Below are 25,523 nucleotides of genomic sequence, written 5' to 3'. Positions count from 1 at the left end.
AAGACCCCAATGCGCCTTCCTGGAAAATTAATTACAAACAATGCAGCATTTTATTATTACATAAATCATTGTATTTCCAGAATCTGAAGAACACGAAATAACAATTAATTACCGAATTAATCCATTGAGACATCTATGGATTTTAGATTTGTACATAATTTTTACAAATTGTACATACAATAAATACAGAAGACTTGTGACAACAGGAAAGATGATTTTTTGCCAATTTTGAGGAACTGTTTCAACAATGATCAGATAAAATTGGCAAACTCTGATAAGAAACGATCGATTTGGAGTCACAAATACCCTCAAATCTAACCAGCAGTATAGCGAATCGAACCCACTGATCACTTGGTGCTAAACATACACACTACCATTAAGCCACACTACTGGCTTATATATACCAGTGATTAAGGTTTATTTTTAATGGAGCAAATCCCTAAAATTAATTTATAATACACCCATATATACTAACTTGAAAAAACTGCATGCCATAGCTAACTAACAAACTAACCAGTAGATTTTATGACAGAACAGAACACATTTGTGAAGAGTTTCGGTGATTACAACAAAATGTCTATACCCTTTAGGTATAAACACATTACCTAAACATAATCTGCTTTAGGTCATCGACTTCAGAGAGTCTTTAATTAATATTATGTATTAGATGTATAATGAGCATTTATAAAAATTGTAAAAAGGTTTTTGAGCTATTTTTCCTATTATGCTGTAGATTAACATTAGAATAATATAATACTATAATTACTAACAAAATAAAATAAAATTGTAAAATAGAAAATGATTAGTAGATCAGTAGCTATTAAAATAGATATAAGATGTATTGTGAAAATAATTTCGTAATAATAAAAAGCATTTAAAAATCAAAATCAATTTTTAACGGAGCAAAACTGAAACTAAATGTATTTACAATTGGGCTGAATGAAATTGTCTAAATTAAAATATGTTGCTTAGTTGAGTTTATCAATAAATTAAATTATTTTATGGAATGGTTATGTTCAAATATATATAATAACACTTGTGGACTATGAATTTCACAGTTCGGTGATTACATCCCAAATGTGAATCGCTACCAGCTTAACCACCGCTACGAAAATCGCAAATGCTTGTTTTACGAGATTTGGGCAGTTTTCTGTACGGCAATTTTCTTATGTGGCGAATTTTTGTACATAGGAAAATATAGCGGCGGTTATCTTGGTAGCGATTCACATTTGGGTTGTAATCACCGAACCATATTTATTACGGTAATTGGACTATTCGTCACATTGGGGTGGTCACAAAGACAATTTTTGCCATGAAAATCGCGAATACACAATATTTGGCACTCAAGTTATCGTTAGTATGATGGACTTTTCGGCTGCCAGATGTTCCGTTATAGAGATTTTAGTGACTTTGTGACGAGTAATTTGTGACCAGTAATCACCGAACCATTTATTACATTATTATAAATTAGATTAGTACATTATTAGAAATCATGTTATACAATGCTCAGCATTTGTAGTTTTTCAATAAATTTCCACACGCAAAAACTCATGAAATTAATTACAAACTTTACCGGAATTTTTCTTTCTAGTATTAATTTGAATTTAAGAAAATGTTTGAAGCTAAAAAATTATACTGAATCCCATGAAAAGGCAGAATAAAATATTAAGACGGCTCAAAAAATGTTAAAACAAAAAAAAAGAAATCCAGTGCCTGGCCGTAGTTTGACATATTATGTTTAAGTTTTGGTCATGTTGCGAAGTGTTTCGAGTGTGGCGTAGCTTCCGGCGGCCTTTCCTGTGAGCGGCTGCGCCGAGGTAGGTTGACTCCCTCGCCTTTCTACGATTACGATATCGTCGGTAATTCGCGCGCTGAGGCTCTGCCCTCGGCCCCCGAGCGCCCCCATCACCCCCACCACCCCCACCACCCCCACCCACCGCTACCGCAAGTGGCCGGCGCTGCGCCCCACGCGCTCCCCCATCCGCCTCTACCATTACCACGTGTCTTCACGTACCTCGTGTCACTTTTTACGTTCAATTCATTTTCATTATACATACACTTAAATAAATACTAATGTCTAGTTGACAGGTTTTCTTTTCATTGATTGCACCACACGTGTGGTACGTGATGCAATGTGCTTTTGATTTGTTAACATAACCTCACTTTTAACCCATGTATACGATTCACTCAAACTAAATACGGTATCACATTACGAATACGTCATTACTTATGCGGAATTTTTATATCCATGTCCATATGGGTTTAAATTGGTGTTTCGTTATTGTCGTTCGGCAATTATGCAGTGATTTCGAGTTTTTATAATCAGTGAACAGTTGATTTTGATTTAGAAGAAATATTTCTATTTCAGTTGGCAAGTCAGCAACCATGCCGCAGAACGAGTATATTGAACGGCACCAGAAGCTCTATGGACGCCGGCTCGATTATGAAGAGCGTAAAAGAAAAAGAGAAGCCCGTGAACCTAAAAAGCGGGCCGAACGAGCTCGGAAGTTGAGAGGCATCAAAGCTAAACTCTTCAACAAAGAGCGGCGCAATGAAAAGATTCAGATGAAAAAGAAGATAAAGGCGCACGAAGAGAAGAAAGTTAAGAACAAGTCTGAAAAATTAGCCGAAGGAGCCGTGCCCGTTTACCTATTGGACAGAGATGTACAATCCAGAGCCAAAGTGCTCTCGAATATGATCAAGCAGAAACGAAAAGAAAAGGCTGGAAAATGGGATGTTCCGATACCAAAAGTGAGAGCACAGTCGGATGCTGAAGTATTCAAAGTTATAGCCACAGGCAAATCGAAAAGAAAAGCTTGGAAACGTATGGTTACAAAGGTTACCTTTGTAGGCGAAGACTTCACCAGAAAACCGCCAAAGTTTGAACGATTCATCAGACCGATGGGTCTTCGATTCAAGAAAGCACACGTCACTCATCCCGAATTGAAAGCCACGTTTTGTCTACCCATTATAGGCGTTAAGAAAAATCCCAGTTCCCCCATGTACACTAGTCTCGGAGTCATAACTAAAGGAACAATACTCGAAGTTAATATATCTGAATTAGGTTTAGTTACACAGTCGGGAAAAGTAATTTGGGGAAAATATGCTCAGGTCACCAACAATCCTGAAAATGATGGATGCATAAATGCTGTTCTTTTAGTTTAAGCATTACTTTGTACTTTAGTTTTAAGTTGTATTTTATATGTCCAATAAATCTGAACTTTCCAACAACTATGAATTCTTTCATTTAATTTACCCAATTGTTTATTCATTTGAAATAACATTTCTCAATTCATATTTATGGTTTCTTTAACGCCTTGTATTATATATCTATCAATGTTTTCTTAATCATTATAGCTGCCATCATGCAGATCTTCGTGAAGACCCTCACGGGGAAGACCATCACCCTTGAGGTCGAACCTTCTGATACTATCGAACATGTGAAAGCTAAGATCCAGGACAAAGAGGGAATCCCCCCAGATCAACAGCGTCTGATCTTCGCTGGTAAACAACTCGAAGATGGACGCACTCTTTCAGATTACAACATTCAGAAAGAGTCCACCCTCCATCTCGTATTGAGACTGCGTGGTGGTGCCAAGAAACGCAAGAAGAAGAATTACTCTACTCCAAAAAAGATCAAGCACAAGAAGAAGAAGGTCAAGCTAGCTGTATTGAAATATTATAAGGTATTATGATATATTCTATAAATTGGTATACCATTTAATTTAATTTAAATATGTAATCTCAATATCACCTCATCCATTCCAGGTTGATGAAAATGGAAAAATCCATAGATTGAGACGTGAATGCCCTGAAGAAAGATGTGGTGCAGGTGTATTCATGGCTGCCATGGAAGATCGTCATTATTGTGGTAAATGTGGCTACACATTGGTGTTTTCGAAGCCCGATGAAAAGTAGATTTATTCCACCGTGTATGACGGATTTATATTTTAAATAAATACAATGTAAATCTTGACACGGAGGACTTTTCATTATTATACCTCATTCAAACTATCCTATTTCTCAACAACTGCCAAAAGATTGAACTTCAAATGGTGTTGGCAAGCACATAATCTTGTGTCTCATTTCATGACTTATTATAGGTTTTTTCAGATTATGTGATAAATATATGAAGAAGATTGAATATATAGATATAATCTGAGTACCAGCATGTAATTCTATGTTAAAAATTATTTTGAATAACTTCATTCTCATGCGTTCCGAGACCATGATTTATGCTTCATATTAAATGACTGACATTTTAAAAGAAGCAATGAAATTTTCCGTGAGCTGTTTTATTCCATACATTCTATGGAATAAAACGTATTATTAAAAGTAAACTAAATAATGCAAATTTTATAAGATAATTTGAAAAAGTTAAATTTTGGGATGACTCAAGTAAATGGAAACAATTGAAGTCTTATCGGGGCCAAACCTCGCACAATGCGATCTTAAGGATTAGGTTTATCTACAACAATAATATAAACTTCGATAGTTTTAAAATTCCTAGACAAAAAAGAAAGATTTATTTCACTCCAGTAAGATGTTGAGGTATGTATTGCAATAGTTATGTTGAATGGTGGTTAGTGAATGAGATGCTACCACTACCTTAACTAATATCCAACGATGTATGATATACATGTGGATGCGCCTTTACTCTCCGAAATATAAGTCTAAAAAATGTGGTTGGTTCCAATAGGCGCCCACACTATCGACCCTCCGAGCCCTGCTATAAAGTACGTTTTAGGTCAACAAATTTCTATGGAAGGGCTTATACACAGTGGCGTAACTACTATGTAGCCGGGGTAAGCAATGCTTATGGGCCATAAATCGTCAAATTAAGACACGTTACGGGGATGCAGGTAGTGAAAAACTATTTCGGTTTTCTTGAAACTAGGAAAATTATTAATATGCTGGAAATAGATATTCCAGACCATTGTTTGGATCTCAGAAAAAAATATCCAGAAATTTTCTCAGTTTACTCATGTACTTTTATTAATAAAGAAAGATCTTTCTGAAACTGACCATAAGGCAATTTTCAGAATTACTTATTACCAAGTACAGTTGTTTGAGAGTGAGTTTTCAGAAGTACATATGTATATACTGCATTCAATACTATTTTTTACTCTTCCGGTAACTGTGACTAGCGTAGAAAGAACATTCAATAAATTAAAGATTCCAAGAGAAATTCGATCTGTCAAACCAGACTCAATGAACTATCTTTGCTTACAATTGAGCTCAAAAAAGCAGCCAAAACAACTAATTCATGATTTTTCAAACAGTAAGGATTCGAAAGAAGAAATTTTAAAATATACAAGTTAAATTAAGAAAATTATATTATGTACCTACATATTAACAATAATAATATTTATATATAATACTGCGTTGCGTAACCAAAAATTTGGTACTTCGATTTAAAAATTCAAGGGGGGTGTCCTTGATGACTTTTTGCTTACAAGGCGCAAAATTCCTAGTTACGTCACTGCTTATACATACATTCTATATATTCTAATATCCAATGTCAAATAGTTCATGCATTGAGATATTTACTAACCTCTTCTTACTTTTAGTCTAGTAGAACAAACTTATTGCTGCTTTTAAACATAATTCTAAAGAACTAGTATTCAAATAATATAATCAAGCAAGGGTAGCTTCAGAAGCTAGTGAGCTATTTTCTGGCTTTAATTATGCAATTGAAATATGCACAGACTTGCTGAAGTCACTGATATTCTTAAGAATCGTGAATAGTAGTCGAGACCTTGAGAACTAAATGCACATACATAGTATATAAATCTAAACTTGAAGACATTGTTTTCTGTTTACTCAATTCGAGTGTCTGCATCATTTGAAACGCATGAGGGTATTGAATCTTACATGGTTATATTTAGTAAATGATTTAGCTAATCTGGTATAAACTTTGGAAACAAAATAATTATCTCGTTGAAATACTTATTTTATTTATGTTTTCATCAATGACCTCAATATAGTATAATAAAAAGCATGTAATGGGAATTACAAAATAAGGTCACAAGTGTTATCTTATATATAAAACAAAGACCTTTAACACTTTGTGATCGGGTCACGAGAATTCTCGTGTTTGAGTACCCAGCGCTTGATGGCGGGTCGCGAGAATTCTCGTGTTCACGTAGTCTGCTCTTGGACTTCGGGTTACGAGGAAACTCGTGTACTTAAAATATTTTTAATCAACGACATCTCTTTAGCTGGATACATACTTCATATACAAATGATAAAATCGGAACCTGTTTTATATATTTTTTCTCGTGGAACCATTTAAACTCGTAACATGTGTTTCAAATTTGTCACACCCATTTTTTTCAATCTTTCCCTTGTTTCTTCCTATTTCACCCCAAAATTAAATCCAGATGTAGTTTACCGTGAAACGCTGACCTTTTCGGTTCTTTTGGTCGCTTTCGTGAATTTAAATTTTTAATCCGTAAAAATGGCTTCTCGTGCTGATGATCAGGATGAAATATTTGCCGATAATAATTCAATAAACGGTGAAAGTGATATTGAAGATTGTGATAGCGATTCATCATCAGAAAGTTTTTGTCCTAAAAGACCTCGTTTATTGCGGCATGTTTCAAGTGATTCGGAATCGGATGATGAAAGTGATTTTGAAAACATGTCGTGGTCACACCGTGATACCGTGCCAGTGTTAGAAACATTTTTGGGCAGCACTGGAATCAAAATCTTCCCCAATGATAGTGAAAATGTTAGTGACGTTACAAAATTGTTCATTGGGGATGATATTTTATTATTTATGGTGAACGAATCGAACAGGTACCATCGTCAAAACATCGACAAATTTAAAGATTTAAAAAAATCTCTGAAGTGGAAAGATGTTACGTTGTTGGAACTAAAAAAGTTTTTAGGCCTAATTTTGCTAATGGGCCATATAAAAAAAGAAAAAAGGGATGATTATTGGATAAAAGATCCGATGCTGGAGACCCCGTTCTTTGCAACCGTTATGTCTAGAGACAGATTTCGCCAAATATGGAGAGCGTGGCATTTTTCAAATAACGAGGAAATAAATGCAACTTCTGGAAGATTAGTCAAAGTTCAACCCATAATCGACTATTTTATTGAAAAATTTAATACTGTATAAGCCGACACAAGAACTGTCTCTAGACGAAGCCATGATACCGTGGAGAGGCAGACTGGCTTTTCGTGTGTATAATGCCGGAAAACTAACAAAATACGGCATTTTAGTTCGAATGGTTTGCGAAGCTGTCAGCGGATATATCAGCAATTTTGAAATTTATTCAGCTACTGGAAAATCACTAATAAATACGATAACATCGGTGCTTACTCCGCATTTGAACTTATGGCATCATGTTTACATGGACAATTTTTATAATAGTGTCAATGTGAGTATATTCCTGTTGACTAAAAAAATTCGAATTTGTGGAACAATTAGAGTCAATAGAGGTCTTCCAGCAGATTTACGGGTCGTAAAACTACAAAAGAATGAAATGACTTTCCGTAGAAAAAAGGATATTCTTCTTCAAGTGTGGAAGTCCAAAAAGGACGTAAGAATGATTTCCACCATTCATTCTGCTCAATTTGCCGTAACGAAAAAAATAAATATAAAAACTGGAGAAAAGATAATGAAACCAAATTGCATTACAGAATACAACAAATACATGAAGGGGGTGGATCGTGCAGACCAATATTTATCATACTTTTCCATATTACGTAAAACGACGAAATGGACAAAGAGAACGGTCATGTACCTAATGAATTGTGCTCTCTTCAATTCATATAGAGTTTACAATACCATGAACTCAAAAAAAATTAAATACAAATTGTTTTTGTTAGCTGTAGCACGGAGTTGGATAAACCAACAAATCATAAATGATACCATCGATCCAGTAGCACATTGTAGTACTAGTAATACACCAATGCCACTTGCAGACAATGCACCTGCACCACCACCAGTACCAACGAAGCGTGCACCGACAAAGGACCATCCCCTAAGATTATCTATGGATTTACGAAGTCATAAATTACGGCCCATAATGACAAGCGGCACAAAAAAATATCCAACTCGACTATGTCGTGTGTGTAACGCAGTGAAACCCGATACTTTTGCGAGTTCTGTAACGTTCCACTTCATAAAGGTACCTGCTTTGATAGATATCATACACGCGTAAACTATTAATTATCATTTTTAAACATTGTATAGAACTATTATTTATGTTATAAGCCATTTTTTAATTAAAACTTTAAAACTATAAAACAATACGTATTTACAAGTGAAAATAAAACTTTTTTGTGTTGTGGTGTTCATAAATATAATCTGCAGATACTGGTGAGTACAAATCAAAAATTTTATTTAAATACAATGAGAACTTCGAGAGTTATACGGATTTTAGCGAGTATTGAGAGTAAACCGCAATATCGCGAAAACATGCCCGCTTTCGCCTTTCAGGCGGCCGCGCGACCTACCCGATCACAAAGTGTTAAGTGTGTGTAATTCATTTCTGATTGGCTATCGTTAAATATTCATTTTTTTATTCAAATGAATTCAATAAAAAAACAATTGAATCAACTATTAGATTAGCCATGTTTAAGCGTTTTGTATTACAAATACCGAGCAAAGCCTGCTGGAACCACCAATATAGAATAACAGGCTAAACTATTTTAATAATTCAAATAAGTATAATTTAATGCTTAAAATAGTCACTGCAAACACGTAGCATTGTGGGGAAAATAATACAACTGCAAATTAGTGACTGAATTGTCTAAATAATTTATTAGCAAATGCACTATTTACATAAGGAAGGAACCATCGAAACTTAACATAAAAATTGAAAACTTAGGGTACTATTTGTAGCCAAATATTACATGTGTAAATTGGGCAAACTGTTCTACATATGTATATATTTTTAGTAGAACATATGGAAAAATATGCACAATATTATATCAACACGCCTGGAAATGAATGAATATGGAATTTATTACATAAAGCGAGGACAAAAAACATATTTGTGACAGTTACGACATTTAAAAAATGTGCCATATAAAATATAAACATTCTATATAAAATTAAAATAGAATATTGCACCATTGACAAGAAAATTGCACACAATTTATAAACTTGTGATTTGTTCAATTAAAATTAGCCACAGTGAACAACAGCACAGTTCGCACCGTGGTGCATCACATTGCAGGTTTATTGACATGTTTTACAATAATTGATTTACACCTTATATATGTAAACTTCATAATTTACAATAATGGATTAAAAAAGTATACATATATATGTATGTAAAATTAAAGTCGAATGTGGGATATTTACAAATTAACCTTTAATGGTTTGGAATAGTTTCATTTTGTGCTCAAGACTTTCAACTGTTTAACGAGTTCGATGATAGAAATGCCTGCATGCAACCACAAATATACTGCGCTATAATTTATCGAATAAATACTGACATAAAAAATGGAATGATAAAATAATCATTTAAATAAAACCAAAATGATATTATTTTTCTTGTTCTATGTATGTATGTATATCGAATAGAGCTAGTTTTTCAATTTACTGTATTGTATATATATTGTTTTTTTTTAAGCTCAACATCAAAGCTTTAATTTTTTAAGGAATAATACATCAACGAGAATATTTCATAACTTCAATATATAATTTACTACTGTAGCAAAACTATAATGACAATCAATGAAAAAAACCGTGGATATTAACCGTTCTCAAAACGTATATGTACATTAGATTAATACTGACTTAAAAGAAAAAAAGTGTATGATGTAACAATGCATACACACATGTACTACATAATCAACTCGATTGCTTAAATTTGATTGGAAGGATGAAAATGATTAGTATTAAATTCTTTGGCTATTTTTATTAATGTATCACAAATGCTTTGCATTCAAGGTTATAATAGAATTTATAGAGCTTCATATACGTAGGTATAAATAAATATAATAAATACATATGTATTTAATAAGTATAAAATGAGGACAAAATATTATATGTACATACAAGGAAATACAACTGGCAAGATTCTAATACGTTTAGTTCGAATACTTAAAGACAAACTTAAATCATTGCAATACCACTCATATGTATATGCATATTAGGTATATTTTGGAAGAATTGTGTTGACTGTAAATTCAACGGTGCTGATTTATCACAAACATTTATATAATATATATTTCAAACTACAAAATACCATCACAATTCTTAAGTTTCTACAAAGCACTCAAATCTTAAATATTACCAAGAATGGAAAGATCTGCACTTTAGAAATTCCACGCTACTCACACCTGTCCTGCAATTATTCTCAGACAACCTTATTGCATATTATCTAGGATAATCAACTGTTTCCCTGGTGTTAACCCCAAGTTATATTAAAAAATTGGGAGTTCCTAAGATAAAGATCGTTGCAAGTACTCTTAAAAGTATGAGGAGTGTGTCATTTAGGAAAACAGTTACGCAACGTGATTAATTCAAATTCAAAACTCCATATTGTAGTGACAATAGAGCTTTTTCTGTCAATTTAAATTGATCCTTAGTTGCAAGAGAAAGGAATATCATTACATACTATCAACTCTAACCATTAGTCTACATAGCAATCTAAAATAAATACGTTTATAAATATTAACAATAATTACAAATTCAAATACCACTACACAAATGTAAAATCGTTAAGTTTTCAACAAAATCGAAAATCATTTGGAACAACCATTGTATAAAAAAGACAATTTATATTAGTTCAATGTGCTACATTATAAATCTGTTTGTGGTAGAGACCTAGAATTTTCTAAAGAGGGTTTTACGACGAGCTGCAAATTGGCGAGAGCAGCTTCAGTCTGAAAAGATAAATTCAATAAATACATATCCATATTATAAAATATATTGTATTATTATATTAAAATATATATAATGCACACCTGTTTCAATAGTGTAATTGCATCGTTGAGAGCTTTCCTCCATCGATCTAATTCTTCTACATGGAATGACGATTGATCTTTCAACAACTTGGACCATTCATTTATCAGCTCAGGCGATGGACTTTTACTATCCGTGTTGCTAAAAATTAATACCAAACATTACTAACAACGATGATATATCGCACTGCTCTAAAGATCCAATACATACCTCATTATGTTGCCATGTAAACTATCAGCAATATTATCGAAAAATCCCTGAGATCCCCCCTCCAATCTCCACAGTCGCCAATATAGAGCACCGTTGATTATAATAAGTATACAAAGTACGATTAACACTAGCCACGTGGGGCGAGACGATGAAACGATCGACGATGCAATCGGCAAACCTCCATGTAACGAGTTACCGGTTAATGATTTCCGCGACTGCAACGGCCTGTGCATGGGAGATGCGGTGATATTACCCAATTCAGATTCACGTGGCAAACCTGATTAAAAAAAAAAACACGATTAGTTGTAAAAAAAGAATGCTTTAAACACAATTTAAAATTTTGAGAATGTACCGGGAAGTCTGCGTCTCCGTCTGCTTTTCCTCTTTAATGGTCCCCTTTCATCTTCAACCTCTGCATGGAGAGCTTTTGAAAAACATTCAAAATAGTCTTCTAGGCCTTGCCAACAATTCTTTTCAATAAATGCTTAAAAAAATACACCAATTAGCCATACACACATTCGCCAAACTGGAAACTTACTTTTAAAAAAAAAACTTACTTTTAACAATACCCCAAACACTCTTTTTGTATTTAACGGAGCCGAACACTTGAAGACTCGTGACATTTTCAGAAACTCTTTGTAGACAATAATGAACGCCGACTGTAAAGGAATCTGCATATGGAACGCCAGCATTACAAGAAGTGACATCAATCGAGTATAAATGACCTGGTCTTGTGCATGCGAGCATAACCTAAAAATACAATAATTTTTGATAATGCGATACTAAAATAAATTTTCAGTTTGTATTATTGGTGCCTGGTGCGTTTTTGATACCTGAGTTTCAGTAACTTGAGTCGTCTTAGGCCCTACTGCTTGTCCCAACAACAAAGTAAAATTAACTGTACGACATTTCAATCCTGTTTCAGTATCATGTTTCCAAGCTCCCTATAAATTTTATCAATATTGCTATCAATTCCACAAATGCAAATTTATTATTACAAAAATTGATAAAAAAAAGCAATAAAAACCTGAACTAAATCAGTCGTTTTTCTAGCAGCTAAAAGTTCTACGTAAAATTTTGAATTCGTAAACAGCATAGTGAACAATTGATCGATGTGAAGGTTGATCTCTTGGAACATCATCTTCCGGCCGTCGTGAGGATCAGTACATTGCGTTGCATGACTATCGTGATTAAAGCTAAAATTTATCAACCGCAAAATTTAAACTTAAAACTAACACAATCGCATTACAACATAAAACATTTACCTCATCGGCTTGTCGGCCTCGCTGTCAGTAGTGTCGGACATGTCCGTAGGCAAAGTATCACCCCCACCGTTGAAGCCGCCGTTTGTTGCTGTATCGAAGGTAAACAAAATTACGATTATTTGTGCAGCTTGAGAGACGTGGACGCAAATGATTAAACAAAAACACTTACGGCGGGCCCAATGGGCTGGTACCGAAGCCGCCAGCGTGCCGGGTGGGAGATTAGTTGAGAAGGGATTCGGTGAATGGTCGTTAGACGCGGACACGTTCGAATGTAATACGCTCTGATCTCGAAACTCCTGAAAAATTAGGTCATCAATGAAAAAATACGACAAAGGTATTTAATAATGAATATCGAATGATGTATATTACTACTTCAGATACGGAATCAGCTGACAATTGTATTCCTGATAATTTATCTTCTTCGATGACAACTTGAGGAAATTCTTCATCATCCGAATCGAAACCTAACTGCTCTCCGTAACAACTGTGCACCTGTTTAACGTATGAAATAAAAAAATAAAATATTTTTATCACAAAATCTGGAAAAGTGCCACAAAATAGCGTTCAAGGAAGTGATAATACGATACAATTTTTTTTTTTTGGTTTCTGATAATAAAAGATGAATATTGTCGATAAACATTAAAAATCTTATCTTACGTTCGATGTACATAGATAATATTTATTTCATGTTTTTATCGGTTCAGTAAGATGTCGCTACTGTCAATAATGGCCAATTTTGAGCGGTGAAAATAAATATAAAAGAATGTAGTACTAACCAGTTGCCACATTTCCTGACTTGAAATAGCTTTATCCATAAGCGCATTTTGCCAAATTGTAAATAGCATCATATAAGCCTTGTCCCGTCCAGAAAAAGACGTGAAAAAATGTTTTTCCTTATCAGTACACACTAAAATAGCATTAGGAATAACAAGAGCGGTTTTTTCTTTTGTAATTGAAGAAACGTCCTTCCACTGTAACGATAGTATGGTCTCCCATCGGAAAATATTAGCATAAAACGAGAGATATTTTTGAGACACGTAGAGACGTCCATGTACCAGAATGTCTTTTTGAACAGCACAAGAATAGTCTATAAAATAAAAAATACATTCAGAATTTATCCAATTTATAAATGTATCTAAATAGACATGGTTCTGCAAATGGATCGAACCCACGTGAGCAATTTTCTGGTTTGCTTTTATTATAAATTATACAAAAGAACGCCACGAAAATGTAATTGTCAAAGTATTTATAATATATGTTGGATCCATTTTGCAAAACTGCCTCCAAATCTTTGTTATTATTATTCGGCTAACCTACGATAAGTCGTTCATCATCAGGTACATCTTTAAATATTCTTTTAAAATCTTCAGATCTACTTTTATATGTCGGATACAGAGCGTTGTACCACGACTTCTTTTTGGTTCTGCTTTCTTGGGGTTTAGATTGGCCGATGTTAACTAGATTTGTAACAGACAGCGAAGTCACCGATTGGTTAGCATTGCGGGGTTGACATTCTTGACTAGCAGATCTATTTAGGGGCAACAGAGAAGGTTGCTCGGGCAGAGGAGTCGAAACTGAAAGACTCGACTGCGGAGAAGAAATGAGAGAAGTCAACGACGATTCACCAGGCGTACGACGTAACCGAACGGTATCACCCTGAAAAACAATCAACGCACATAATTAGCAACAAATAATCAACACTAACGTGCATTCTAAAAGTATTATAAGCGCGAAATTGCAACACTTATACCCTATGGAAGAATGATAAGGGCGATGTAAATTTCACTTTTTGTATAAAACTTAATGGTTTTAAATGACCAGAACGTTTTGATGATTTACGTGGCATTCTGTTGCGATGTTTGAAATTTAACTGATGCGTAAAATATACGAGCGCTTTAGAAACGTATGCGAACTAGCTGAAAGAATAACCAATACTCACAGCATCAATTCCATCCATCGGTCACTTGAAGGAAACATACGACAGTGACGCAAAATCTCGTAAATATTTAAATTATTTTCAATGTTTTATGTATTGAAGTTAAAAAAAAAATTATTCATGAAGTCGAACAAGGAAAACCAACACCAAACAGCCCCAACTCCCGACGAAATGCAAAAATCAAAGGTTTATATCATAAATTAATTCCACGATCCATAGCATTAAATGATTTATTATTAAAATAATAATGAAAATATAACCATCTGTAGAACAAATTCAACCAACGTCTTCAAGAATCAAAATAGCATTAAAAAAAAACATGGATAAAGTAATAAATAATATGCACTGCCTAGCGTTAGAGTGTTATGTTGTCATTGAAGCGACACCACCATAAAAATTTAAATGAAATGGGAAATGAGTACTTCTGATTGATGACTCTTCGTGAATTTGAATTCGATAGCGTTTTATATACAACGAGACTCGCATTATCATAAATAATGTGATCAATCACATTCCAACAGTCGCTTTGGAATATCGTTATATTCAAATGATTGCATTATATAGGTACACGTCTTTTTGTTTTCTCTTTGTGTCTGCAATGAACAATTGTCTAGTATTAAAAACACTAATATTACATATCACAAAATAATGTTAATCCTTACGTGGACAGGAATGAGCCGCCTCACACGAGGCGACTATGTATACTTATTTACAAACACGAATCCTTCAGACTTCATGGCCATTGCTTTAATTTGTTGTTTGGCTACATTACTGACAAATAAAATTTTTAACTATAATTTTAAATACTAATGTTATCTTAAACGGTTTTACCCAATATCAATTCTAACAAATTATACAATTAAAAACTCATTTTTCTCTATTTAAGGTATGTATACTGATACCAAATTATAGGGTCTACTCCGTTCGACTGATCCTCTAAATTCTAAATTTCTCATCTGCTTGAACAGGTGTTTGTATATTTACGAAAATGTTTTTTTGTATACATGTACATATGTGCATATATTAATATCTTTAATAAACGAGAACCATTGTGATCATTCATAGAATTTTAAGCTTAAAAATATTTAAAAAAAAAAAAAGTTTGAAAATCAATATTTAAGACAATGTTTTACCTAGTAAAATAAGTATTAAACATTTTTGTTTATATGTTTTTTATCCCGCATACTAAGCAGACGAGGAATTTTTAAATTCTGAGTTTCGGTCAAACGCGAACCGGCTAAACCAGGCGCACGCTAGCACTGAGCAACAAAGAAAATTAACCAGAACGGAGACTAATCAATCTATACTAAGTTGGACCCACTGAATTCGAATATGACTGATTTTAGTTGGTTTCTTCTGGTTTATGAGATATATGAGCGTTTAAAAAAATGCGCAATTTTTACAGATTTTTTACTTTTGCAGTCTTTAACCCAAAATCTAATATTGAAATCAATATTCTGATGTTTTTTTCTATTAATTGTGATTTTTTTTGCTTTAAAAAACTTTTTAAAAAAACTAGCAAAATCAAAAAAAAAGTCAAAAATATACTTTTTTTTATACATTTCTTTTCTTTTTTTAATACATGTATCCATTGGGCCAGTTTTATATTTCGTTATGAAGGATTGATTTTCAATCGCAATATTTATTTTTTTTATCTAAATATATCAATTTGAGAGGTAAATGATTTTAAATTGAATTAAAAAATGATGCAAGTGCAAGGCGAAGAATGGAGATTTCTACTCTGGCGCATGATTCGATCTCACTCGCTCACGCTCACTACAGAGCGATCCTAAAACATTTCATAATATAATTTAAAATTATTTAAATCGCTCAAATTAGTACATTCAGATAAAACAATATATAAATTGAGATTGAAAACCAATCCTTGTAAACGTAGTGATATAATATAAAACTGACCCAATGAATATGGGTCTACCTCACGAGAGCGAAAGTGAAAAGGTCGAAAAAGCAAATATCAGAAGGCAAAGATCGTAAATCGAAACTTCTTAAGTCGAAAGATCAAAAAAAAAAGGGTGCATGGTAAACGGTACTATGTATATATAATATATATTAGTGGCAAGCGTTGAAAGTATCTCTCTTTTTGTCATACAGCCTTGTTTAATGTGTGAGCGCGCAGGATTTTGGAGGAAAAGCCTGTTCCTCTTGTTCCTGTTGTATCTGCTCGCGCAAATTAAGTGAGGATGTACGACGGGGGGAGAGAGACTTTTACCGCACGCCACTGATATATATACTAACCGTTTTTCATATGTATGCATGGTAAACGAACATTTTCGACTTTTTAACATTCGGTGCGGTGACGGTCACCCGTATATAATAGCTAAAGAAAAAAAATACATATTTGACTTTTAAAATTCCCTAGCTATTTAATTATATACGTATTTTAAAGCAATAAAAAATCAAAATCAGTAGAAAAAATATCTGACTATTGATTATAATACTCACTTTCGGCATAACAATATACTAGATTTTTATTTAGAGACTTCAAAATCTAAAAATCTATAAAAATTGCTTATTTTATTGAATGCTTATATCTTATAAACAATATTAAACCAACAAAAATTACTGTCTAATTCAAATTCAGTGGGTCAAACTTAGTAAAGGTTGATTAGTCTCCCCTCCGGTAAGTTAAAAATGTGATATTTTGTTGCTCAGTGTAATTATTGTACCGTATAAGCAATAATGCATTCGAATGAATTTGCACTGGCTCTATAGTCAGTCAATAAAAAAAATTAGGCTCGTAGTCAGTAATTGAAAAGTTGCTTTAAAAAAAATTATCTCACAATAAAGAATATATGTTTTTGCGAGCTGACAAAATGAAATTGTATAAAAACACCACTCTACTGTAAAATGAGTATTAGTTAACTTTTTAATCCAAATAAGGCTTTTATGATTAAACAAATTAAGGTCCCGTCAAAGGTTGCTATAAAAATATTTAAAACGCGTATAAAAAAAATTATATTTTAAATAAAAAAAATATAAATAGATGAATTATTAAAATGGAAAAATCAGCACCTCGCCTGAATGGACTGAACTATCACCACTATCCTTCGAAACGTTTCCAGTAGACCGTCTGCATGGTGAAGGTGAACGGGATACGCTTCTAAAAATGATTTGTGCATTTGAATTAAGCGGTCGATTCAATAATAAATACAATTAATTTGGTTAATTTAGTTAATATCATAATAAATGAAAAGTATACTTACTTATGTTCGGGTGAAACGTGTTGAGAAGCCTGCTGAGTGATGGCTCCGGAGAATGAGAGCGCATGACTTATACTTTGGCCGATAGCATCGTGGGACGATATTACAATATTTTCCACGGATTTTCGCCTGAGGAATAACAAAACGAATAGAAATCGTGTTCAAAAAAATTTACAATTTATATTAAAAATAACTGGACCACCTCCTAAGAATTAAAAAATATATTAATCCGTTCATCTTTAAATATATATATATATATATATATATATATATATATATATATATATAAAGAAATAGATCATTTCATTTAAACGACACAAATACACAGTACAATGATAAAAATATCGGTCGAGCCATATCCATGGCTGGAGTAAAAATGATAGAAAAGAAAAATAACAGTATGTCAAATACATCAAATATTGAATACAGATTAAATGGTGTATTTTTAATGATTATTTATATTAGCATTATTATAAAACTCACATTGTTAAAAGTATTAACCAAACATGTTCAAAAATAATGCACTCGAAATAAAAATATACTCGACTGAAGTTCATTTCATAATCAAGGATTTATCATTCGGTGTACATACATACATATGCATGTATATCAAATTTGAGAGTGCAAACACACTAAAATGCATGTTTGCAATTTATTGCTACATAACAGTTTGTTGTTTATGAATCACACGAGCTAAGCATCTTATTTGCTATTACGTAAATAATAAAAAGATAAGATTATTTTTAAGATAAGTCTTTTGTACCAGACAGTGTAGCCCTTTTTTGCCACAAACGAACATTTTAATCTTATTTTTTAAATGAATCTATGCGTTTATCTTATCTTCATTTTTGCAAAATGATAGTGAATATTTATAAATAAGCAAAAAATAAAATTATTGATAGTAGTTTACAAATTGTACAATATTTGTTTCAATTCGATGTTATTTCAATTATAAATTGGTATTTAAATATATTTTTGAAAAATTCTAAAACATTCTAGATGTTATCAATAGTATTGGCGTTTATAATTTTTCTTTTGTTTCAAGACTTGCGCTGAAAATAACTAAATATAAACGGAATAGCAAAGTTTATATAATTCCAACATTTCGAGTATATGTAAATTTTGATTATTTCATCAATTAATCCAATTTCTCATAGCGAGTATTTCCAAGAAGAAAATTTATAATGAAATTCACAAGTAAATTGTTTTATTTCATTGTCATTAATCGTTCAATGAAAATCTATAGCATTGGGCGAGCAGTTGGGCAACCTGATGCAGGTCTAATTTCCGAAAATTGCGATAACAATCGTTCATATGGTTTATGTGAATGTGCAATTCTAGTGACACGTTTGACAGAAGGAGAGCAACAAAGGAATGACTTTGTGTAATGATGACCTGAAAATAAAGTGGAGGGAATAAATCGGTTTGCGAAATTGGCACGAATTAAAATACCAAATGAGAAGAGGGCAGGCGAAGTGGGGAGGGGGGAGGTGAGGTGAGGGGAGTCGAGGGCTTCGAGTCGAGCCTTCATAGACATACACGTGATGTGCTGGAGCCGCCATGGGTGCGCGGGGCTGCGGGGCGGGGCGGGGCGGGGGCGGGGGGCGGAGGGCTAAGCGCCCATCGCCACGGCCGCCCGCTGTCACCGCCGCTGCGCCGGGGCCGTCTCTCAAACAGCGCGCTCTGCAATCTATTCCTCTACTACTATTGTGCCCGTTGGTTTCAACGGGTGGTGATTTAACTTCAAGTTAAATTTATACGAAGATCCAAATATGGATACATCTGTAGGAATATAACACAACTTGTGCTATTACGGATCAAAACCAGTGATCTCATACATTTCACACCAATCATCATCGTTCCTGTACAAACATGCATAACTCAAGGGCAACGTCCCCTTTGACCGTTCCAGAAGAAAGAGTTCATCGCTCGATCGTAAAACGAACGAAACCCAACAGTGATCTCATCAGGAAACTGTAAAGGTCTGTTCATACCTATCCAGCACGACCCGAATCCTGCAAGTATCCTGCAAGTACGGACAGTATTCTTTAGTACATTATATATGGACGCGCATGAATGCGTAAATGCGCATGCGCGAATGGAGTATGAATACGTCCATATAATGTACCAAAGAATACTATCCGCACTTGCAGGACACCTGCAGGATACGGGTTGTGCTGGATAGGTATGGACAGACCTTAACACGTGTCCTGAAAGACGTTTACACGTGGCACACGACCGCATTCTTAAATGAACGAGTTTGGTTGCCTTCCTGCGAGTGGGAACCAACTCGGCTGGGTTCGGAGAGCCACTACTCACTCTGCCTTTAGCTGTCATATAATAAACACGTGCATTAACATGCCAGTCGTCTCATTCGTTCATCCCCATAGTATAAAGCAAACGATGCCATAGCTATAAAACACGCGCCCCGAAAACAGATCAACACACGTGTCCTGAAAACACGTGCCTCGAAAACAGGTCAACACACGGATAAAACACGTGTCTTAAAGACGAAGACAAAGCATCTGTACACGGCACGCTTCAAGCCAGAACGTATATAAGTCGACGCAGCAGCTCCAGACACCAGAGTGAACCTCTAGAGTTCAACCAGCTCACTTCTCCGAAGCTCAACTTCTTCGTACGTACAATAACCATTGTAACAATTGAACAAAAATAAACGATCCTCTTACAAACACAAACGGTGTTTTCTTAGACCGGGACACGGTCAACACACCTGTCCCACGTACTAAACATCTGTTTAAGATTAAGATGAAGCTTTCGGTATATTGAATCAAATTTCATGTTCTGTTGTTATCTTATTTGAAACATTGTATCAGATAAAATATACATAGATATTATTGACGTAAAAAAAAATCTTGTAGTACGCGGGAAGATATGTTGCCCGTATTCCAGCCTATGAAAACACTATTGTGTTTGTAAGAGGATCGTTTATTTATGTTCAGTTGATACAAGAGTTATTGTATGTACGAAGAAGCTAGTCACTCAGCTTCGGAAAAGTGAGCTGGCTGAACTGCAGAGGTTCACTCTGGCATCTGGAGCTGGTGCGGTCGGTTTATATACATTGTAGTTCGATGCGTGCCGTGTGCAGATGTCTTTGTCTTCAGGTCGCGTGTTGTAGTTGTATGATGACATCACGTCTGGATGTCGTTCGTTTAACGATCAAGTTAAATCGTTTAATTCCAGGCGAGATTAGTTCCGCCTGTTTGTACAGGAGCGATGATGATGCCATCGAAAGACTTGTGTATTGTTGTGAAATATATGAGATCACTGGGTTTGATTCGGAATAGCACAAGTTGTGCTATATTCCTACAATCTGTTGTTACTACGTACATATGTAGATAAAGCAATTTTCAATTGAAAAATTTTCGTCTCATTTTTTTTCGACAAAATTTCATAAGAGTTCTTTAAGGCATAATTTATTCCACATATCAAGTTAGATAGCCATCATAGCCAATCCACTAAATCTATCTTGAGTCAATGGAAAGACTTCTTTCGCCACTTGCAACCGATATTGGCAGTGTAAACAAAATTTAATATTCAGCCCAAAATTGCCCTTGGGGCCATTTTTTTCTATTAATGTGTACAGAACTGCCAACTCATCTGCAAAGTACATTGCATTTATATCAGATGGTAATTGGATTATTAGTCACATTGCGATTGCCCAAAAGACAATTTTTGCCAAGAAAATCGCGAATACGGAATATTTGGCACTCGAGTTCTCGTTAGTATGACAGTTATTTTTTTATTTTTTATTTTATTTTATTAATTGAAAAATCAACAGACAGGATGTACAGAGATAGGTATAAAAAACACAAAAAGTAAATAAATAATATATGTAACACCCGAGTCCAATAATAGATTTTTACAAAAATGAAAAAGATAAATATAAGGAAAACAAATTAAAAAGTAAAGAATTAAGGCATGACAAAATATGTAGTACATTGCATAATTAAACTATAGTATTAAAATAATTGGAAAAGGTTATAAGATAGAATATAAGAAGAAATTGAAATTTACAAATATAAAAAACAAATGAAAAAGGTAAATACAAAATAAACAAATGAAATGGAAAGGAATGAAAGCTATAATATGATTAAATAGCACATTACATAACTAAACTAAAGTATAAAAATAATGGAAATATTGGAAAAATAGAATAGAAGAAAAAATGAATCAATCGGTCAAGATTCTCTTGATGTTAGACCTGAATTGATGTAGGGAAATACCAAACAGATCAACCTCATTCAGCTCTCCGTTAAACATACGATAAACGCGCTGCAGATAAAAATATTTTTGGGAATTAGTATTGAAAGGATCAAGTGAAAAGAGTGCAACGCGTCTAGGGTATCGAACTGGGATTCTGAAATTAACCTTATTCAGTAAATCAGAACAATCAAGGAAACCATTTATGAGCTTAAAGAAGAATATAGCATCAGAATGTCGTCGCCTGACAGAAAGATTGTTAAAAGAAAGGATTTTTAAAATGTCGGAAACAGTAGAATGGGTATAGGTAGGAAAAAGGTAGCGTAAGGATTTAATAAATTTAAGTTGAACTTTCTCAATACAATTAATATGGGATAAATAAAAAGGTGACCAGATAATTGAGGCAAATTCAAGGTGAGACCTTACAAAGGAAAAATAAAGTAATTTTAGTACGTAAGGATCATTAAAGGGTTTTGTTGAGCGGAGTAGGAATCCAAGAGATTTAAATGCTTTGTTGGTAATAAAAGAAATATGTTCAGAGAAATCTAGTTTATCATTGAGTATTACACCAAGATCCTTAATAGAAGATGACGTGTTAAGGATTGAATGATTTAATTGATATTGATTAGTAATAATTGACTTATTTCTAGTGAAATTTAAAATAGAGCATTTTTCTAGATTAATAAAAAGATCATTATTTAAACAATATATAGAGAATCTATCTAGATCTTCTTGTATCTTATGACAATCGTCTATGGTGTATATAGGTTTGTAAATTTTTAAATCATCAGCGTAAAGAAGTATAAAGGAATGTTTGAAGATGTATGAGATATCATTAATATAGAGTAAAAAGAATAAGGGACCTAAATGCGACCCTTGTGGGACACCGGAAGGAATATGTCTAAGTGATGATCTAAAACCATTGAGAATTATGATTTGGTGACGATTTAGTATATACGAAGAGATCCAACGAAATAAATTTCCTCGGATTCCGAGGGACCAAAGTTTATTGAGTAAAAGGTTGTGATTGATTTTATCAAAAGCTTTAGAGAAATCCGTATAAACGACGTCTATTTGGATTCGTTTGTCCATATAAGATGTGAGAGTACTAGTGAAATTAAGCAGGTTAGTCTCTACCGATCTCCCCTTAAAAAAACCATGTTGTTCAGGTATAATGTAGTTTTTGAAATTGGAGAAAAGGAAATTATAGATAATTTTTTCAAAGATTTTACTAATGACAGATAGTTTAGATATAGGACGGTAATTCTCAATAAGATTCTTATCACCTTTTTTAAAAATAGGGGTGATGTAAGATAATTTCCAATAGTCAGGAAATTTACCGTTCGACATAGAAAGATTGAAAAGGATTGTTATGGGAAGAGATAATGGGACAGCACATTTAACAAGGAAAAAAGAAGGCAAACCATCACAACCCGCACCAAGATTAACATTGAGAGAGTTGATGTGACTGAGTACAGTAGATAAGTCAAAATGAAAAGTAGATAAGTTACAAGAAGAAGTATCTGTATTAGAGATAGAAAGGTTAATGGTAGAATCACTATTGAAAGTGGAGTCAAAATAGTCAGCAAAAATGGTACAGATTTCAGAACCATGTGAAGCCGACTTATTTCCATAATACATTACGGAAGGATATGAAGAGGAGGTATTTTTTTTTGAATTTATATATGACCAAAATGATTTGGGATTAGTTTTAATATTATTTTGAATAAGAGAAATATAATTTCTAAAGCAGATTAAAGAATATTTTTTAATTCGAGCTCTTAATAGTGAAAAACTTTGATAATCTAAGGGATTTGAATAAATTTTAAATTTTTTATGGAATTTGTTTTTTTCTTTTATTATTTTAATAAGAGACGATGTAAACCAAGGGGGATATTTGGTACGTTTAGATTTAAGAGTAAAAGGGACGTGGCATTCAATAATATTTTGTAAGGTATCGTAAAATTTTTTACAAGCTAAATCAATATTTAAATTGGACAAAAGTGAATTCCAATTGATATCGCTTAAAATTGGAATAATTGTAGCATAGTCAGCTTTTCTAAAGAGGAAAGTTTTATTATAATTATAATTCAAGGGTGAAGATTTGTTGTAAATTATTGAGATGCAAAAGGATAAATGATGAGAATCTTCATGGATTAGCGTAGAGTCAGCACGAGAAATATATAAGGGGAAACTACTAATAGCTAGGTCAAGAATACGATTATTAGTATTTGACAAATAATTGTATTGATAAAGTTTATTATAAGATAAGAATTGAGTAAAGGAAAGGGAAGAAAAATTAATACAATTGGAAGGAAATAGATGCAGATTTGAGTCGTATTTTGTCCAATCAATAGTGGGAAGATTGTAATCACCGAGTAAAATGAATCGATCCTCTGGATAATTGGTTATTAGATCAGATACTTTATTTAAATGGGTAACTAATAGAGTTTGGTGAGAATTACCAGGAGGAATATAGACAGTACAGATATTTAGTTTAAAAAATTTAGTGGTAATAGTAATCCAAAGGTCTTCTGTGGAAGTTAACCAATTATTTTGAATGACAGAGGGTAGATTATTTTTCACAGCTATGATTACACCACCACCAAATATTTGGTTATGAAGAGAATAATCTCTGTCACGTCGAAACACCTGATATCTGGCATCAAAAAACTCACTATTAATGAATGAGTCATTTAGCCAAGTTTCTGATAGACAGATAATATCATAATTATTAACTAATACATTTTGAAGAAAAGAGTCAGATTTAGTTCGGAGACCTCTGACATTTTGATAATAAATGACAAGACGATTAGAAGACATTGTAAAAAAGGAAGTAGATAGAGCACGTAGTGATATAAATATAAATATCCATATGCATAAATGAAAATAGATATATGCATATAAACATACACATAACTGCATACACAGATAAAGATATGGAATTATTAAGCAAACCATCCTTGGTGATACCAGTTGAAATACAAAGGTATACATGGACACAAATATAAAAATGAACTCGTACCTTTTTTAGTTTATGAGTAAAATATATGTAAATAGCATAGTTATATAGTAATAATAAAAATAATAAATTATATAGCCATACGTACATAATTGTTTGCACATACATTATAATATGTGATGCAGACCAGTAGACAATAAATGCATAGATAATTATTAGGTTATTAAAATTTAATATTGCACTTAGTCATTTGATTTTGCAAAGATCTGATTCTTTTGAGATTTGTATGATATTGGAGCTCGCACTTTTTCTAATCATGATCTTGCAATCTTTAACCCACAAGTAGGCGTAGTTATATTCAGTTTTCAATTGGCGTGCTCGCTTCAATAATAATTTATTCGTTGGTGTAAGGTGATCCGTGACGTATAGGGTGGTGGGCGGGCCTGGAATATTGATGTCGTTGGTGGTGATGCCGCGGCGGGCGCGCACGGCCGCCATCAGCAGCTCCTTACGACGGCGCTGAGTGAACCGTACGACCACTGATGACGTGCGCACACTCACATCGCTGTTGCCCTCTCGCTGTTGCTGTTGCTGTTGCTGTGAACCTGCAACGCCCTGGGACGGGTACGGCCGCACACGGTGTATGGTGTCAATATCTGTGTCGCACAATTTGTGACCCACGACAGCACATAAGTCATATAATATAGACACTAGATTTTCACCCTTTTTCATAGGTATGCCGGATATTTCTACATTGTTTTTTCTAGAGAATTGA

The 25,523-nt window shown here is 33.6% G+C and overlaps 4 protein-coding genes across 7 annotated transcripts in view; 3 read left to right on the top strand and 1 right to left on the bottom strand.

Annotated features, from left to right (window-relative positions):
* Positions 1-21,730, top strand: part of LOC143912203 (uncharacterized) — a 166,222-nt gene extending 144,492 nt beyond the window's left edge. The window contains exon 4 of the transcript XR_013260610.1: positions 21,318-21,730. The gene's annotated coding sequence lies outside the window, so the exon portion shown is untranslated. The remainder of the gene's footprint in view (positions 1-21,317) is intronic.
* On the top strand, positions 1,736-3,976 carry Ip259 (NSA2 ribosome biogenesis factor-like IP259). Of its 2 annotated transcripts, XM_077431443.1 has the most exons (3): positions 1,736-1,817; positions 2,369-3,686; positions 3,769-3,976. In XM_077431443.1, the coding sequence occupies exon 2, from the start codon at positions 2,386-2,388 to the stop codon at positions 3,163-3,165; it is 780 nt and encodes a 259-aa protein (XP_077287569.1). In that variant the 5' UTR covers positions 1,736-1,817; positions 2,369-2,385; the 3' UTR covers positions 3,166-3,686; positions 3,769-3,976. The 2 variants fall into 2 exon arrangements, with proteins under 2 accessions (XP_077287569.1, XP_077287570.1); XM_077431444.1 differs by lacking the exon at positions 3,769-3,976 and having other exon boundaries at positions 1,810-2,120; positions 2,369-3,228.
* RpS27A (ribosomal protein S27A) lies at positions 1,786-3,976 on the top strand. The gene is made up of 3 exons (XM_077431449.1): positions 1,786-1,817; positions 3,358-3,686; positions 3,769-3,976. Exons 2-3 carry the CDS (start codon positions 3,366-3,368, stop codon positions 3,916-3,918), a joined length of 471 nt encoding a protein of 156 aa, XP_077287575.1. The 5' UTR covers positions 1,786-1,817; positions 3,358-3,365; the 3' UTR covers positions 3,919-3,976.
* LOC143912186 (protein Aster-B-like) lies at positions 8,751-19,255 on the bottom strand. Of its 3 annotated transcripts, none has more exons than XM_077431427.1 (15): positions 19,102-19,255; positions 17,566-17,691; positions 17,375-17,462; positions 13,719-14,061; positions 13,182-13,492; positions 12,775-12,897; positions 12,575-12,701; positions 12,406-12,493; positions 12,168-12,336; positions 11,974-12,084; positions 11,698-11,890; positions 11,493-11,624; positions 11,141-11,417; positions 10,933-11,071; positions 8,751-10,851 (listed from the first exon to the last, which is right to left on the bottom strand). In XM_077431427.1, exons 1-15 carry the CDS (start codon positions 19,122-19,124, stop codon positions 10,768-10,770), a joined length of 2,334 nt encoding a protein of 777 aa, XP_077287553.1. In that variant the 5' UTR covers positions 19,125-19,255; the 3' UTR covers positions 8,751-10,767. The 3 variants fall into 3 exon arrangements, with proteins under 3 accessions (XP_077287553.1, XP_077287554.1, XP_077287555.1); XM_077431428.1 differs by having other exon boundaries at positions 12,168-12,321; XM_077431429.1 differs by having other exon boundaries at positions 12,168-12,321; positions 12,778-12,897.
* Positions 21,731-25,523: the final 3,793 nt, after the last annotated feature.

The sequence above is a fragment of the Arctopsyche grandis genome, chromosome 5, assembly GCF_051622035.1.
Source record: "Arctopsyche grandis isolate Sample6627 chromosome 5, ASM5162203v2, whole genome shotgun sequence".
Taxonomy (NCBI): Eukaryota; Metazoa; Arthropoda; class Insecta; order Trichoptera; family Hydropsychidae; genus Arctopsyche; species Arctopsyche grandis.
Note: the sequence above shows the minus strand (reverse complement) of the source record. Positions and strands in the feature narration are given on the sequence as shown.

What these genes read in the sequence shown, in the direction of transcription:
- Ip259 (XM_077431443.1), top strand. Translation starts at nt 2,386, where the DNA reads ATGCCGCAGAACGAGTATATTGAACGGCACCAGAAGCTCTATGGACGC.
- RpS27A (XM_077431449.1), top strand. Translation starts at nt 3,366, where the DNA reads ATGCAGATCTTCGTGAAGACCCTCACGGGGAAGACCATCACCCTTGAG. An exon ending in CTGTATTGAAATATTATAAG is followed by an intron (nt 3,687 to 3,768) that starts GTATTATGATAT and finishes CATCCATTCCAG; the next exon opens with GTTGATGAAAATGGAAAAAT.
- LOC143912186 (XM_077431427.1), bottom strand. Translation starts at nt 19,124, where the DNA reads ATGGCGGCTCCAGCACATCACGT. An exon ending in CTGATTCCGTATCTGAAGTA is followed by an intron (nt 12,702 to 12,774) that starts GTAATATACATC and finishes CTAATTTTTCAG; the next exon opens with GAGTTTCGAGATCAGAGCGT. An exon ending in TGTTTGGGGTATTGTTAAAA is followed by an intron (nt 11,625 to 11,697) that starts GTAAGTTTTTTT and finishes TATTTTTTTAAG; the next exon opens with CATTTATTGAAAAGAATTGT.